The 17,640-nt window shown below is 31.3% G+C and overlaps 1 protein-coding gene across 1 annotated transcript; it reads left to right on the top strand.

Annotated features, from left to right (window-relative positions):
- Positions 1-3,797: 3,797 nt before the first annotated feature.
- Positions 3,798-9,198, top strand: LOC107626256 (Peptidase M50 family protein). Its single transcript, XM_016329131.3, has 11 exons — positions 3,798-4,038; positions 4,121-4,315; positions 4,901-4,966; positions 5,052-5,118; positions 5,231-5,329; positions 5,504-5,607; positions 6,860-7,007; positions 7,114-7,194; positions 7,289-7,750; positions 7,874-8,194; positions 8,628-9,198. Exons 2-11 carry the CDS (start codon positions 4,194-4,196, stop codon positions 8,775-8,777), a joined length of 1,620 nt encoding a protein of 539 aa, XP_016184617.1. The 5' UTR covers positions 3,798-4,038; positions 4,121-4,193; the 3' UTR covers positions 8,778-9,198.
- Positions 9,199-17,640: the final 8,442 nt, after the last annotated feature.

Genomic DNA, 17,640 nt, shown 5'->3' with positions numbered 1-17,640 from the left:
AAGCCAAACGAGGAGAGGATGTGGGCTAAAAATTTTTAATCGACTCTGTCATAAGCCTTTTCTAAATCGATCTTGAAAGCCAAGGCCCCTTTCTTATACTTGGTTTACTTGAGAAAATGAATCATTTTCCGAGCGATAATAATATTGTCTGGAGCTCCCCTACCATGTATGAAACCTCCTTGAGTTGGCTTTACATTGTCATATAAGTAAGGGCGGAGTCTATTAACAAGCACCTTGGTCACAACCTTGTAAATCACATTGCAAAGGCTTATGGGCTGAAACTCCTTAAGAGTATTTGGAGAATCACATTTCGGAATGAGAACTATTAACGTTTTCACCAGGGCACTACTTAAAGACTCCCCGCTAAAAGCTTGCTGAATTTTTTTCCATACATCTCGACCCACCACATCCCAAAACTCTTTAAAGAAGAAGGCTTGAAAACTGTCAGGGTCTGGTGCTTTAAGCAGGCTCATGCTATCAATAGTTGTTTTAACTTCAAGCAGAGAAACGAGCTTGGTGAGAGAATCACAAGCTTTTGAACTAAGAACTGGCTTAGGATAATTACCCATACAATCAATATTCACTTGTTCAGTGGAACAAAATAAATTTATATAAAAAGAGAGTACTTCTTGTTCAAGGACCTCAGCATCGTAAGACTAGCTCCCATCACTAATCAACAAACCATGCACTTTATTGGCTTTTCTTCTAACAATTGTTTGCATATGAAAAAACTTAGTGTTCCTATCACCAAAACGAACCCATTGCTCTCAAATTTTTTGATACCAAAGCATCTCCTCTTGAGCTAAAACAATATTATAATCTGCCCTAGTTCGTTCTTCCTGCTCAATTAAATTTGGGTCATTGAAAGCTTCTTTTAGAGCTCATCAAGTCGGCCTTCCAGCTCTCTCTTGCACAAGAAAATGTTACTAAAGGTTTTGGAATTCCAAGAATGCTTGTTGAACCTTTAGCAACCTTGTTTGAATATAAGGTTTTGATTGATGCCATGTTCTCTGGACCAGTGGTTTATAGTCAGGGTGCGTTGTCCATGCTACATGGAATCTAAATGGTTTTAACCCCTTCCTCATAGGAGCTCCCTTGCAGCGAATTAACAAAGGGCAATGAACAGAATGGAGGCAGCAGAGAACCTCTGCAAAGACTTCAAGAAATAATAACCTCCATTTTCCCATTACTGCAAGCTCTATCAAGCTTTTTAGTCACGTCCTTATCACCTTGAATCCGTCGAAACCAAATAAATCTTCTTCCATTGGTAACCAAATCAAACAGACCACAGGAGTTCAGAGTAGAAGAGAAAAAATTACTGCGAGAAGTGTAGAACTTGCCACCCTTAACCTCTTGATTACTTATGATCTCATTAAAATCACCTAAGACAAGCCATATATCCCGAATTAACAAATAGATTTCCATCAAATGATTCCAAAGATCATCCCTGGTCTTAGGTTGTGGACTCCCATAAACAACACTACACACCCATGATTTATCGTCACCATTAATCTCTACTGTCAAGCATTGATGAAAGCTCCATAAAATAAAATAAAAAAATTATGGAGTAGAGGACAGGAACCAAATCCCCCCTTGTGACCATTAGCTTCTACAATCCCAATAAATTAAAACCCAAATTCTCCCGGAATCTCTTTATTGAATCATAAGTAACATGAGTTTTAATAAGAATGAAAAAAGAAGGTTTATACTTCTTTATTAGCTTCTTACAATGAACATGGGACATTTTATTTGATGTCCCTCTCACATTCTAACATAAAATATTTAAAGGCACACAATCCATAAGAAACCGAAAATGTTGGAATGTAGCATACCTTGGCTTTACGCCGAAGGTCCCCTATCTCCGAGTTGGTACTTCTCGCTCTCCTTGCCTCCTTGGCCCATCTCCATGCCTCTTGTTTGCTTCTTTGAACTTCAGTACAGTCGTCACTAGGTGAGCTCTGAAGAGAAGCTGGTCTCCTTCCTCTCTGCAGTTCCAGCAGAAAATAAAACTCCTTTCTTGTTAGAAAGAGTAAGTAGCGGGTTGGGTTTTGGGGGCGGAATGATCCGCATTAATGTTTTTTGAGGCCCAAGTAGTTTTCTTAGGTGTAGTATTTTTTTAAAAGTGATCCCAGTTGATTGTCCTTAGCCCACCTTTCCTTTCCTAGTCACATAAGTCTAACTTTGATCCCCTATATGATTCTCTCCCTCTATAACATCTCCATGCAACGTTTCTTCCGCGATTTTCTCTCTTTCCGTTTTGGAAGAAAATCCCGCGTTAACACCAAATTCAAAAAATGGATTGCCTGGCGTCGGCTCTTCCACCTCCCTTGACATCGGCGTCGGCTCTTCCACTCGCCTCATGTTCTCTAAAAATGCTCTACCTTGGTTTTCTTGATCAATGGAAGCAAGAGTCACCTTGTTACTTTCTCTAGTGATATGACCAAAGCAACGGCACTTGCCACAAACTAAGTTTAAGTGCTCATATTCAATAGAATAGACTACTCCATTCACTTTAATTTTAGAAATCACAGGTAGTCTAAGATTAATTGTCACATAAGTTCTTGCATACTTGTCCCGCTTTGCAGATTTAGCTGCTAGATCAACTCGAATCGGGATGTCCATTGTTGCCCAATTCTCATTGTGACCATTTTTTTATAGAACTTGATATTCAAATTTGAGATTCTTATCCATACTGATGTAGATCCAAAGGATTCCTCACATTGTACAAACTCGGGGCTCCAAGACTTCACTGCCACATAGTGATTTATAATCATCCATGGTCCATCGAGAAGGACTCTCTCCCTGTCTTCCCGCAAGTCGAACTTGACCAAAAAATAGCCAAAGCCAACATCTAAAACTTTGTAACCTCCCTTCGTCTTCCAAACACCCTTGAGCTTATTAACTATAGCCATGTAACTAAAATTTTTGTCCAAAACATTAATTACAATGGCATCTAAATACGGCATCGCCAACGCCTTTCTCGCTTCAGCTGTGAAGGTAACACATGGTATGTCTGCATCACCTTGCTTTTTCACAACTGTTGCCATCTTTTTCCTCACAAGGCTTTCAGCCACCCGCAACACTTTGGCTGTAGATGCACCCATTACCTTGTCTCTAAAGGAGACCTTTTGGGTACCTTGTCATGAATCTTCGATTTTCCCTCACATACTACAACCCTTGTAACACATGTGTTTCTTCTGCCGCCATAATCAACGATCTTTTCTGATTTTACCTCTTCGTTGTCTTTCCGTTCTCTCTCGGTCGCCCTTGTCAAAGTGAACGAATAAAAAAAAACTCGTATATGAAAAATTTATTTGAACATTTATAAAAATAAGAACTATTTTAATATATGCTTGTAATTTATTTTTTCTTCTGTAACGCACTCATTTTTATATTCTTAAAGAATAAAGATTGTAAATTTTTTTTAGTTGTTCACAGTATTTTTTAACTCGACATGTAAAAGATTAATTTGTCGTAAATTTGAGTTTTCGACACTTATTCAAGTAGACAAGTGAGCTGACTATTTAATCAATTTAAATTGATTAAAGATAGCAAATTTTTTGTTGTAAAGATCGTAAATCTTTTTTGTTTGTCCACAATATTTTTTAGTCTATCTTAAATATAAATTCTATTTAAGAATCTAACTAATAAATTATTATATACACAGAATAAAATTCGAAGTAGACTTAAACTTATTTTAAATGAAGATGGTTGTAAAATATACTTACCCCGAACAGTAAATATTAGATAACTTGGGTCTTTAGCCTCCAGCTTACCAAATAAAAAAAAGTTTCATTTACCCCCAAAAAAAAAGTTTCGAATTCCAAGCACTTGGTTAGTTGGTTAATCAAGAACTTTATTTACACAAGAGCACTATCAACACTCCCACCACCCAATTCCCTCTGGCCTCCGCCCTTCTCCGACGCCGCCACCACCACTACCGGCGGATAATTGAGCTCCTTCTTTAATGGCGTCAAACTGGAACGTTGATGCCTCAGCTCACTTCCCTCTTCTTTCATCTTCATCTTAGCTTCCAATGTTTGTTTCCTCCTTGTTTCGTTTAGCTTTTTAATTTATCAGCTAAAAAAATTGACAAATTTCTTGTTCATTTTCAATGCAGGGAAAGCAACAAAATATATGTGATTATTAATTAACAACAATTAGCACTATTAGGTAGGATTCAGTATTCAGTGATGGAAGTGGATTCTAGAAGAATGAGGAGGTTTGGGAATCAAAGGCACACACGAACCAACACTCTTCTTCCCCTTCATGCAGCTTCTTATCATCATGTTCCCAACAATACCATTTCCTGTTGGTAAATCTTCTTTCTTTATTTCCATCTATGTGGATTGCATTTTCTGTATTCAGAAGGAAAAATAGTACTTTTAGATGGAAAAGTGCTTTTTTTTTTTAATGTAAAAATGGGCAAAAACAGACAGTTTATGATGTGTTCAAAATAGCTTATGATCAAAGGCTTTTAGAACCATTTTTTTCCCCCTTGAAGTAATTTTAATAAAAACATGCAGATTTTAGGTATTAGAGGTTAGGGTTTAAGGCTTGGATTAGTCAATTGCAAAGGTGTCTGTTTGGGTTAGTTTATTTGTACTCAATCAAAAGCTTCTTCTGGCATTTTTTGAAGGAAAAAAATAATTGTGTGCATTTGTTCCCTAGAATTAATGTAATCTAGAGATACTGTATCTGTATTAGGATTTAGGGTTTTAGGATCTAGAGTAGTCTAATACAAGGGTGTGTATTTGGATTACTTTATTTTTACTGAAATAACTTACATCAAAAGTTTCTTCTTGTCCTTTTTTCTTAAGGAAAAAATTGTGATCCCCACGCCATTTCTGTCCTCTCTCTTTGAATTGATGTAATCCAGAGTTGCTTTATATGAATGCAGGTATTGTGACTACAAAATCTCTACATTTAACAAACCGCTTTTCCATTTTGGTCGCAGACATGCTAGGTGGTCCCCTATACAACCCCCTTTTGTTTTTTAATTTTGATTACTTCATGTTTCTGATTACTTGAATGGCTTTGTTATCTTACAGGTTTTTGAAAGTGTGGTTTTCAATTGGGGTTGGTTTTGCACTTTCTGCTCTGCTTGGGGTTACTTTGGTACACACCCTTACTAAGAAATCTCGTGTTTCCGAATGGTTTTTTCATATGCAGATAGAATATGCTGCTGCACCGCTTTTGATTGAGTTGTATATATCAAACACTTGCACAGATTCTTCTCTGGGAATTAGCTAAAGCATTTCATCTCTCTGGTGGTGGCAACAAGCTTGGAAACCTTAGAAATGCTTTGCTCTTTGGGCTTCCCTCCTTGGTTTGCAACTACATTTTTCCTTCTCTCTAAGTTTGAATGAAGTTTTATTTTTATACTTTTTAAGAAAGGATAGCAATTACAAAGAAGATATTTCAATAGCAAAATATCAAAACAATGTGAATGTAAATAATCATTCTTTGTGATCCTCTTATTAACTTACTGCAATCTATGCAGCCGTCTGGTTCCAGCTTATCACTTGCTGATGCTGGGTATATATGTATTTCTACCATCATATCTGTCGTTGTTCATGAATTTGGTCATGCTGTTGCAGCCACTAGGTCAGCTGTCTTGCTTACTACCCTTCCAATTGAAGTTTCAAGCTACAACATTTTGTGCTTCGTTTTTTTATCTGAATTGCAATTCTTAAGTGAGTGACATCACTATCTAGCTAGATAAACCTTTTGGACTACACAGGCCAATTTTTGGAAAGAGAATATGTAAATTGACATCACTGTGTCTACTTTGTCATTCTAATTGTTATATTTAATTAATTTATTATAAAGCTGTGAATTTTTTTATTCCTTTTTTTTTTGGTGTGGGGGTGGGGATAAAAGACAAATTTCATTAAGATGAGGAGACGGATAATACGATAGTACATGATAGAGGATAAGTGTTCCTCTATAAAGAAAAACAAACAAAAGATTTATCTATATAAATCATAGCTTTTCAATATCTCAATATGTCTAAGAGGGAAAGTCCTCTATGCAGATCATGAGTGAAATTTAAGTAGCTTACATAATTTGGAGAGAAGTTAGTGGGTAAGAAGAATAGAATTTGCTCAGAAATCTCCCAGTAGTTGTTTAAGAATATTTCAAAATTTTGATCTACTCCAATTTTCATGACAATACCACAACTACCAAATGACACATCACGTTATGCCAGTTGCTTTGGAGGAACAACAATACATTGCCTACTTGAGTGACTTGCATTGACTGTTGCCCTGCTTCCCAAATAATAATTTTGTTATCCTACCTGCTAGAAATGAAGGTTCGTTATGCAAATACATAAACCCCTTATTTTGTTCTCGTAATAGATACACATATGTCCCAACTTCTGTCCAAGAATAATTCATTTTATATTTTATATTTTTAGCCTTTGTAATTTGAGATATATTTTAGTGCCCTGTAGTGATCTCACATATTTCAGCATCAGTGGTTATGGTAATATCTTTAGTTCCTTTGAAGGCTGTTAAAAGGATCTAAAAGCAATGCAAAGAAATGTTATTGGTGATTCTATCACCCCAAAAAAAAAAAGCTATGATTTATGTAGTCAAATTTGTTATTCTTTTGTTTAGTTTATGCGCATGCAGATACCTAGAATCCCAAAACTTAGTTTGTTTTGAAGGCTGTTAAAAAGAATTTAAAAAGCAATGCAAAGAAATGTTACCAATGATGAGATGATTTGTGTAGTTAAATTTGTTATTCTTCTTTTCGTTCATGAGCTTGTAGATACCTAGAATCCCAAAATTTAGTTTTGCTTGAAATGTCAGACAGTTGGATTCTTATGCTGCACCTTTTTGAAGGAAAGCAGTGAGGGGATACAAATAGAGTATGTCGCTATCTTCATTGCAGTTCTATTTCCTGGTGCTCTAGTTGCCTTCAATGATGAATTGCTGCAAACTTTACCACATTGGACTTCCCTCAGTGTGTATTCTGCTGGAATTTGGCACAATGCAGTTGTAAGTTGAATTTGAGATAGGATCAATTCGACTCATTTTTAATATTCTATCTTTTTCATATTTTATTTTATTTTCATACTTAAAGGCTTCAACCTTTCTCCTCTAGTGTTGTGCAGCTTGTGGATTGACATTATTCCTGTTGCCCATGTTCTTGTTTCCCTTATACAGTAGCGGCCATAGTCCCATGGTACTTTTTCTAGATATTAATAACATAATACATTCTTTGGTTTTCGCATGCACAGCTTACTTATTGCATTTTCAATGGCTATGTGCGGGCACAGGTTTTGGATGTACCGCCAACGTCACCTTTGTCTGGTTTTTTGGCTCCTGGTGATGTTATTGTATCAGTGGATAATGTACCAATTAGAAATGCACAAGAGTGGTTGGAAGTTAATACTTTCACATATAACATCAAGCTTCATAATGTAAATATTTCCGGGCACACTGGAGACACGGGGGTTATCAATAGAATGAAGGGTTACTGTGTCTCTAGTCTTATGATGGAAGAAGGCAAGATTACAGGATTGCCGGAAAATCAATATGCTTGTCCCAGGGAACTTACAGCATTTGTAAAAGTTTTGTGCTCCAATAATGTTACTCTGAATGATGATCAGAGGAAAATTGACCCTTCAAATAAACGATCGACTATATACTGCTTAAATGCTAAAGATGTTGTCAGACTTGATAAATGTGGTGATGACTGGGGTCTAGCTACAACAAATGGAAGTTGTACATGCACTCAGGTACCAAAATCTCTGAATGTTTCTAAGCTTTCAAATTTGTGTCCACTCTGTTGTTCACATGGCAACAAGATATGATAAGATAAAGATACTATAGCTGCTGAATGTTCTTTTTCTTGTTTACAGGATGAGTTTTGTTTAGCACCGGTTCAGGAGCCTGGCATGGTATGGGTGGAGATCACATATTCAAGTACTTCTCCGGAATGTTCATTACATGAAAGAAAGAGATTACCAGCTTCTGAGACTTCTGGCCTTAAGGAAACTAATTGTGGTGGGACTTTTATTTTTGTTGGTGATGCCATCTCAATGGCACATTCAATTCAGCTAACGTCATATCAGCCTCGCTGGGGACTAAAACTTGCTGCTTATTTTCCAAATTTACTGGAAAAGATTTTGGTATGGACATTTCATGTCTCTCTGGCTCTGGCTTTTCTCAATACTTTACCGGTAAGTAATGAAAACAGCTTCTTGCATATGATAGGCATTCTCTTATATCAAGCATCACTTCTGCATTTGCGTATTTAAGCGGAAAATGGTCATACCTAAATATATCCATCATTTGTGGGTTAAACATGATTCATATGTTAAGTTGGTGCTGATTAAAGAAATGGTAGAAAGAAAAATCATCACAATAATGCGAAAAAAATGTTAACTAAAGGCTTTTGTCACAATAACTGTGGGTTGTTGTTCTATGTCCTACAAGTGAGCCCTTACTAGAGAGAGTGATTTTGGTTTCTTTATGCTACAAACTATCTTTGTTGTCAAATAAACAAAGATTGGAAGAAATGTGGAATCGAATGTGCACAAAAATCTTTTGTATTCCTTCTCATAGCAGTATGCTGTTTGGTTCAATTTCCTCTAATAATGATGATACTTTCAGGTGTATTTTCTCGACGGTGAATCCATTTTAGATGCAACTCTCGCCCACTTTACTTCATTAAGCGCAAGAAAGCGGAAGACGGTTCTTAGACTATGCCTTATCGGTGGGTTTCTTACTTCTGTTATAGCCTTTTTCCAGGAACTCCTTTAGTTGCTTTCTGAGATCATTTTTGTTCTTATGAAGTGATTCTGTGAACATTTCGGTTCATTGGTGAACATCTGAATGTTCAAAATTTTGATTTCTAAACCTGAGAGTGAACTTCCATGAACATGCACATGCACACAAAGAATCTTTCGAAATCGGGTCTTGTTTATTGGAATGTGATCTGGTCTTGTTTATTGGAATGTGATTCGCATTGATCCAATCATTCTGTGTGCATGTATATGTTGTATACATAAATCAAAGGAAAATGACATGGATCATGTTCACATAACTTGTAGTTTGGAACTAACTGAACACTTCAAGCAAGAATTTGCTGGTTTTTACACACTGAACTTCCCTGATCAGTTTGTAGAGAAACTAGTTATCTTTGGTAAATATTTTACACTTTCTTGATAATGTGAACAAAATTGTTAGAAATATAACCGTTCATATGACTCTTCCTATTAGCTTAAGTTTTTAAGAGAAGTGGTATTATGACATAGTACCAAAACTTCTATAACTTAAAGGTCTAGAGTTCGATCCCGCTTGACTCCAACAAAAAGAATTTCAGCATAAGACTAATAAAACAAAAAAGAGAAAGAAAGGAATTTGCTTGTGTATTCAAAGGTCCAAATTCCTAGTTTCATTTTCTTGTTCCCTTTCTTACCCTTCACTTAGAATTTGACACATGCAAAGTTATGACTTATGAGTAGTTTCTGAAACATATAGCTTGAGAAGGATAAATTTCACTTTCCTTTTCTTTTTTATCTTTCTTTTGTTTTGGTTTCACTTTCCAAAGTCTAAATGAAAGGACAGTGATGGACATAGAGGGTAAAAAGGAAAAGGAAAAGGAAAAGATTTGGAATTTTATTATGTTCTAATGATATACTTTTGGGTTGGTGGTGGTTTAGAATATTACATATTCTAAAATGCTAATTTGCTAATGTCTTAATCAACCATCCAAAACCAAATTTAGACCGTCTTGTTAACGGAACCATGATTAATTGATTAACAAACTAAGGAAACAAAGGGTAATAGTAGATATTTTTTGCCCCTTTATTATCTATTGATGTAGATGTAGTTTTATTACTTTTCTTTCGTGACTCAATTCATTTGGACGCACTTGCCTTGGAACTTGGAATATTCTTATACCATATGGATTTAGATTCCATAGAGTTTTGGAGGATTTATTTGGGTTTGGCCTCATACATAGAATTTGGATCCTCTAAAGTTAGAAAGTTAGTAAAGTAGCAAAGTGAATTAATCACCGTTGATTTTGTAATTTTCAGGAAATGTGTATTTTACTATTTTAATTTAAGAATGATTAACTCCTCATTTCATCACTTTACTAATTTTCTCACGTTAGAAGATCTTGATCTGTAAGTGATTATGTTAGTGTTAGATCATCAAGTGGACACAAGGCATTTATATGACTCGAGGACAGTGTCAGATGTTGTTGATAATGAAGTAGGTTTATGGAAAGGTGAAAACTCAGGTGAAATTGACTTCACGTGAAGTTGATATTTGAGACCCGTTAAATGAAAATTTAGTCAAATCAGTCAAATTATCTAACGGTTCTCAAGTATCAACTTCATGTGAAGTCGGTTGTACTTGAGTTTCCACCGTATGGAAAATCTTTCATCTTACTAGCAAAGAATATTGGTCTATGAACATGACTTATTTCAAGATTAGCTTTAACTCAATCTACTATTCAAGCTATAGTACTTTTCTTTGTCCTCAATAGCTGAAAAAAACATAACCACATTTTCACAGCCATGAAAACAATTTTTGTTAGTATTAGTCAAATGCTTAGCAAACTATAAGAAATACTTATGGGAAACAAACAAAATTGAGAAATTTTGAGATAATCAATGATAGTCAATTCAAGGTTAGAAAAACCAATACTTTTCGAATTTTGTTACTTGTAGTAAAAGTATGACTTTTGATTCGAATCCTTATCCAAAATTGTGAGCCACACAAATTATTCCACTAACATTAGTCTTGTACATCCTGTATAAGTGGATTAAACGTATTAAGATATTTCTCTATCAGAAATTTTTCTTAAATAAATTTAAAAATGTTATTTTCGAAAATAAATTAAAACAATATTAAATACCATTTTCTTTTGGAATGGGAAAATCGGTTGAACTCCATCCAATTATGGTTCTTTAAAAAACAAACAAAAATAACATATTTGGATGGGGTTCATTCAATTTTTTTTTCTAAAAGAATTGATTTTGGTATTTAATTTATTTTTAAAATAATATATTTTTTTAACTGTATCTTGACATAAAATAATTGTAAGATTGTGTAAGTCATGCCAAACTATGATTATCTCAAATTAATTTGTACATATATGTACATTATCCGATGAAATATTTGGTATGCATTAAATAACATACTATAAAATGTAAGAAATAGTAACATGTTTTGATCACTAACTTTTAATTTTCTTTTTTCCAATTAAACTACCAAATAATCCAATTTGGCCCGACAGAAATTCATGAATTTGGTATGCGTCTCTTAGTGAGATTTTTTATTTGTTTTCTTTTTCGTTCTCCAAGCTTGTAATCAAGCTTCATATAAAAGTCGCTGATTAATTGATTGTTGTATGTACAATGTTAAATTCAAACCTTCTGACATTTGCTTAAGTAGACAATTGAGCTAACCACTCGGTCAAGCTAAATTGGTTCAATTCATTTACTATTTCGGATGAACACGGATCGGATTGGATATGGCCAAAATCTCAATTCGATCCATTGGATATGGTCAAAATCTCAATTCGATCCACCTGCAATTTTTTAACTTGTATCCGATCCGATAGCCTTGTAGAATATCCATAATTTTTATATCGAATTCAGATATACACCACAGATATACGAATCGAATACGATCTATAAACACCACTGAGTTAACCACTCGGTCAAAGCCAAATTGGTTCATTCCACTTACTATTTTGGGTGAATACGGATCGAATTGGATATGGCCAAAATCTCAATCCGATCCGCCTGTACACCACAGATATGCGAATCGAATCCGATATATGAACACTCTTGCTTACTATTTTCACTACACATAAGTAAAATTTTTTTGTCACACCCACTCACTTGCACACACATACAATACATGACTCTTCAATCACCTCAGCTAGGTTCGAGCCTGGTGTGGCACCTTAGGAGGCAAACACCTTTGCCATTAGTACACAGCCTTAGCCACAACATAAGTGGATTTTTTTATTTTTTTTGGTCTTGAACATGAGTCGATTTTTTATCAACATGGTTTGTACCAAATTAATGTTTTTCTGGGCCATGAGACCAAAAATTATGCTGCTTGATGGTACCCTGACAGATTCAGTTAGGTTAGGTCCAAAGCTATTGGATTTATATTCACGTGTCTTTCAAGTCCTCGTCAGAGTTACGTAGATCAGTACTATGCCAGGCCACCATGGTTGACAATAATAACATGCAAAAATAAGATATTTCAAATATTAGAGATAAAATTAGAATTTAGTCCAAACTTTAGGGACTAAAATTAAATTGGGTTGGTCGTGATCAACTCACTCGTCCGTTTAAGCAAATGTAAAATGTTTGAATCCTGCCTTGTGCCTGAAGCAATCCATTGGTCAGCGGCAGACTCTTAAATGAAATTCAGATCCGCGACGGATTAGTCATTAGCCTGTCGGGTTAGAGGATACCGTGAGCAATAAAAAAAATAATATTATAAAATTATATGTTAAACCCTTTAAATACCTCTTTTTTTATTTTAAATTCATAAGAAAGAAAAAATTTCAAAATCTTAAACCCTATATTTGTTTTCCCTTCCTCCTATCCACAAATTTTTCATTTCCTTTCTCTTGGAATTCACAGGACATTGGCTAACAAAATAGAATAAAAAGGAAATTGAAGTTTTATAATATTCAATGCATTAGAAAATTGAGCTTTTGAAAATTTCTTTTTATATACATAAATCTCTTTCCATTTTTGTTGCATTCTTAGCCAGTGGTGCATTCATTGGTTAGATAAATCCTTAATATAGTAGTACAACTTTTTTGTCAACGAAGAAAAGATTATTATGAATTAGACTTTGTGGGCCTCTTAAGGCATAGAGGCCACTAAAATAGTACTATCAATTAGTTAGGCCCATCTTTGTTGGTTTTATCTGTGCATGCCATGAAAATGATTTAAGCATCCAACTATTGTTTATAATAAATATTCCAAGGATTAAAAAAATATTTAATTATTCTGTTTATAATTTTATAAAATTTGTAATTATATTTTTATATTTTTTTAATTAAGTTTCTACACTACTTTTAATTTTATAATTAGGTTCTTTCTAGTGTAAAAAATGTTAGAGTTAACTGAATATTTCTTTGCAAATTGAAGATATTCGTAATTAAAAATCTAATTAGATTTTTTACCATATATATTTAGGAAAAATATTTTGTTAATTTTAACATTAAAAGAATTTAATTACAAAATTAAAAGCAGTATAAGGACTCAACTAAAAAAAATATAAAGACCTAATTAAAAATTTAGTAAAATTATAGAGACCAACATAATAATTCAACAAAAAAATTTCAGAAATATTCTTTGAAATTACAGAAAATACTGAAGGAATTTTTATTTTAAATTATAAAAATGATCTAATGATCTTATTCTATTCTTTAAAGTTGGTTTTTTATTTATTTTTTAATTAAAATTTGATTAATTAAATTTTATGTTTATACTTTCAACTTAATCAAATTCAAAGAAACCATGCCCATACCTAATTTGCAATCAATTTCCAAAGATAAATAGTCTTATCCATAAACATAATATTCAAACACAGTTAGTGGCTACCAATGGAATTGAAATGAAATAATATAATATATTGAAATTAATTGTGGAAAAAATTGGATTCACTTCACTTTGGAATAATAGGCTTAGTCATAGTGATAACAAGAATAGTAAAATGTTGAGTACTAAGATACTATCTGATAATAGGGATTTGACAGTTTAGATTATAGGATAAATAAATTACACATCCTTTAAAGAAAAAAAAATAATTAAATAAGGGTGATAAATCATCCACCTGGCACACTCACTGCCACGTGTCCAATCCTCAAAAAGGGATTCATAGTGATAAGAAAACATTGACTCACACAGTAATATGAATGTTTGACCATTCATCATTCAATCTCTATCATGTCAATTTTAAATGCAAGGGCGGCACCATACAAATTTTTATGGGAGAAATAATTATACAATTTTTTTTTTATAAAATACAAATTTCAATTCAGACTTTATTACAATATGTATTATTGTATTTTTTATTATTATATTTTCCTTTTTTTTAAAAAAAAACCATGTAACTCATTTTAGAATAATGAATTCAAATCCCAACTTCTTTTTCTTTGATGATACATGCAACATATATTTTCTTCTAAAATTCCTCAAAGTTTGGGAAGATCTTGTTTAACCATTTAACTAAAATTAGTCATATATTCATCCATAATGTTTGGTATATTTTTTTAACTAAATAATCAATTATTAAAATAAATAAATATATTATAATAAAATAATTAAATTTACAATAAACAAATAATCAAACTTATTTACTATAATACAACATATTTTTTATAAAATCATACATTTCTCTATTATACATACATAACATAATTTATGTATATAAACTAGTAAAAATTAAAAGAATTATGAAAAATTATAAAAATATTGGTAAATTTTAATTAACAATTAATTAATATACTAAAATTTTAATATTTTATCAATTTCTACATACACAAACTAAAAAAAAATACTTGCACATAAATAATTATATTTTAATGAATTTATTTACTTGTATTTTAAAAGTATATGTTAAAATTATAAATTAAAATTTTTTATTAATATAAAAAAAATTAAATTTTCAATATATTTATTTTATATTGATTAAAATAAAAAATTTTAAATTTTTTACTAATAATAAATCTATTATATATTCTTAAAACATATATTAATTAAATTTTATTTTAGTTATCCTTTTTACGAACATTAATTAATTACATATTGTCCAAAAGATTGTTAACCATTTATGAAAGGGTAAGAAATTTATGGAAATATTTGGTAACCAAAGAAAATCAATAAAAAATAGTCATAACTTATCTTATTTAGCATTCATTAATTGTTGTGATAATTAATTAATATTAAATAAGATAAGTTCTAACTGTGAAATTTAATAAGAAAATAGATATGGATTGATGTGTGGGGCCTAGTGGCTCTGCCCTAATGAGTAGGTCTGCATAGATGATATTGAAAGTTGAAAGCTATGGAAGTCTCATGCATTCCCTGTGGAAGTTCTTGGAGCTATCTGAATTTTAGGATCAACGTGCCTTTGTCTGCTAAAATTTGGAAAAACAAGAAACCATTACGTCTCTTTTATGTTGCAAGCCTTTCAAAAATAAATGTAATATTTGTTTAGCATATGATTTAACTATATCTTCTATAAAGTAGTTGAACTTTTCCTTTTTTGTAAAAATGAAAAAGAGAGAAGCAAGTTAGTTTAGATAATATATGAATTTGTAATAATAATAACAAGGGTAAATTATTAAAATAATATATACGAAGGTTTATATTGCTGATATAAGTAACCCTAAAATATATGAACGATAAATGATTATTTAAAAGATTTAAAAATATAATAAAAATAATTAAATATTAAATATATATTTCTAAAATATGTTTTAGAAATTAGAATTTAATGTATTTTTTACAAGTATTATTCAAAAAAAAGATATTTTTATTCTTAAAATTTGGTAATTTTATGTCAAATGAATTTTTAAAAAATATTTTGAAAGACCAATCTTCTAAAAATCAAATTTTGCTTCAATTTTGTGTTTACATATTTTAAGTAGTTATTCAAATATTATCATAAATTCAGATGTCATTTGCTAAATATAAAATTTTTTGTTATTTATAAAATATTTTTTATTTATTCTTTTTGTTATGCCTTCAAATCATTCAAAGATTTAATTTATTTATCATTTATACCTTTAAATGTTATTTTTATCTGTAATATAAATTTTTATGTACTATTTTGATACCCTAATAATAATAATAATAATAATAATAATAATAATAATAATAATAATAATAATAATAATAATAATAATAATTTTGATACACTAACTTTGCGCAGTCATCCAATTACATTTCATTTTTTATAACTTTTGATATAATTAATATAAAAAATAATTATTTTTATTGATGTAATTAGACATGTAATATTATATATTGACAGTATATTAGAAATCAATTCTAATAATAATATATAAAGTCTTTGTCAAATATATTTTATTACTCTTCTTTATTTGTGGTGTTTTTTCTGTAGAGTTTTTTACAAATGCCGAAAAAATTTGGAATTATTATAAAAGAAGGAAATATACATTTTTAAAACGGTAATATTTTGTTGCTTTCCGTTTCCGTTACAAAATTGGTTAGACATCGATAATAATTTTAAGATAAAAAACAATGATATTAGTCTTATTTTAGCTAAGCATGAAAAACCTTTGTTTTTATTAGCATCAAGTTTTAATATATCATGTCCATTGTAAATATTATTAGACTTCCCTTAATAACTTCTTAGGAAAGTTGTCATCATATTAGTGGTTTAAAAAATAAAGATTCCAACTAATTTGGAATATTCTGATTTAATTTGTCTCCTTTTTTCTGGTTAACAATAAGTGTTTTATGAAAACATTTTAAAAGAATAAAAAATATATTTGAATAAAAATATAAATTAAATATTAATATAAATATTTTAACATTTTATGTAAGGGTGTTCGCGGTGCGGTTTGGATCGGTTTTGAGTCAAAAACTCATCCGATCCGAACACTAATTGTACTTGCGGTGCGGTTTTGTAAATTAAAAAAATCAAATACATATAACAAGTCGCAACGTTAAATTTTAAATAATCAACGATGACATAATAAGTCTCAACAATATTTTAAGAAGTCAACAATAACATAACAATAGAAATAAAATTATAAGTTAGTTAAAATAAATAAATAAATAATATTTTGGACATAAAATATTTATTAAATAATAATAATACATGAATAATATAAAGTTGTATAATAAATTAAACATGTTATAAGCATAATTGTAAATATAATAATAAAATAATAATATTATAGCACATTGTGCGGTTTAGATTGGATTGGATCGGTTATGAAAAGTAGATCAAAAATCCGATCCGATCAAGCAGTTTGTAAAAAATAGAATCCAATCAAATCTGAATTAATGCGGTTTTAATCGGTTTTCGATTTAAATTGGATTGAATAAGCGGTTTAATTTAGATCGGTTTGAATTTAAACACTCTAATTTTATGCATCAAACGTATTGAAAGAATTAAAAAAAAAAAAAACAATATTCTTAAATTCGCTAAAATCAAGACCCTGAAAATTCATAACTTATTTTTTTTCTCTTTCTTCAGAATCTTTCATTATTACACTGTTTGTGTTACATGTTGAGAAACATGATAAAATAAAAAATGAAATTTCACAAACCACGTACAATAATGAACAATCATGGAACATGCAACACCAAAGTTTGTCAATGTAGCAGTTAAATTAGTTGCTTGGAAATTGAAACCCCATTAATAATTAGTTATTTAATTAAAATTTTGTAATGAGCAAGTTGGAAAATAATTGATAAAAAGAAGACAGATTTCATTTTGTCCTTTTAAGATATGCTTCCATGTGTGTGTCCTGAAGATAACTGCCATCACGTGAACAACACAACAATCTGACCAAACCAATTCCCTCACTGTTTTCCAAATTCTTCTTTTAAAAAATATTCTTTTCACGTAAAGTTATAACCGAGAGTCATTAGATAAA

This window comes from Arachis ipaensis, chromosome B1, assembly GCF_059453495.1.
Source record: "Arachis ipaensis isolate K30076 ecotype BB chromosome B1, ASM5945349v1, whole genome shotgun sequence".
NCBI classification, from domain to species: Eukaryota; Viridiplantae; Streptophyta; class Magnoliopsida; order Fabales; family Fabaceae; genus Arachis; species Arachis ipaensis.
Note: the sequence above shows the minus strand (reverse complement) of the source record. Positions and strands in the feature narration are given on the sequence as shown.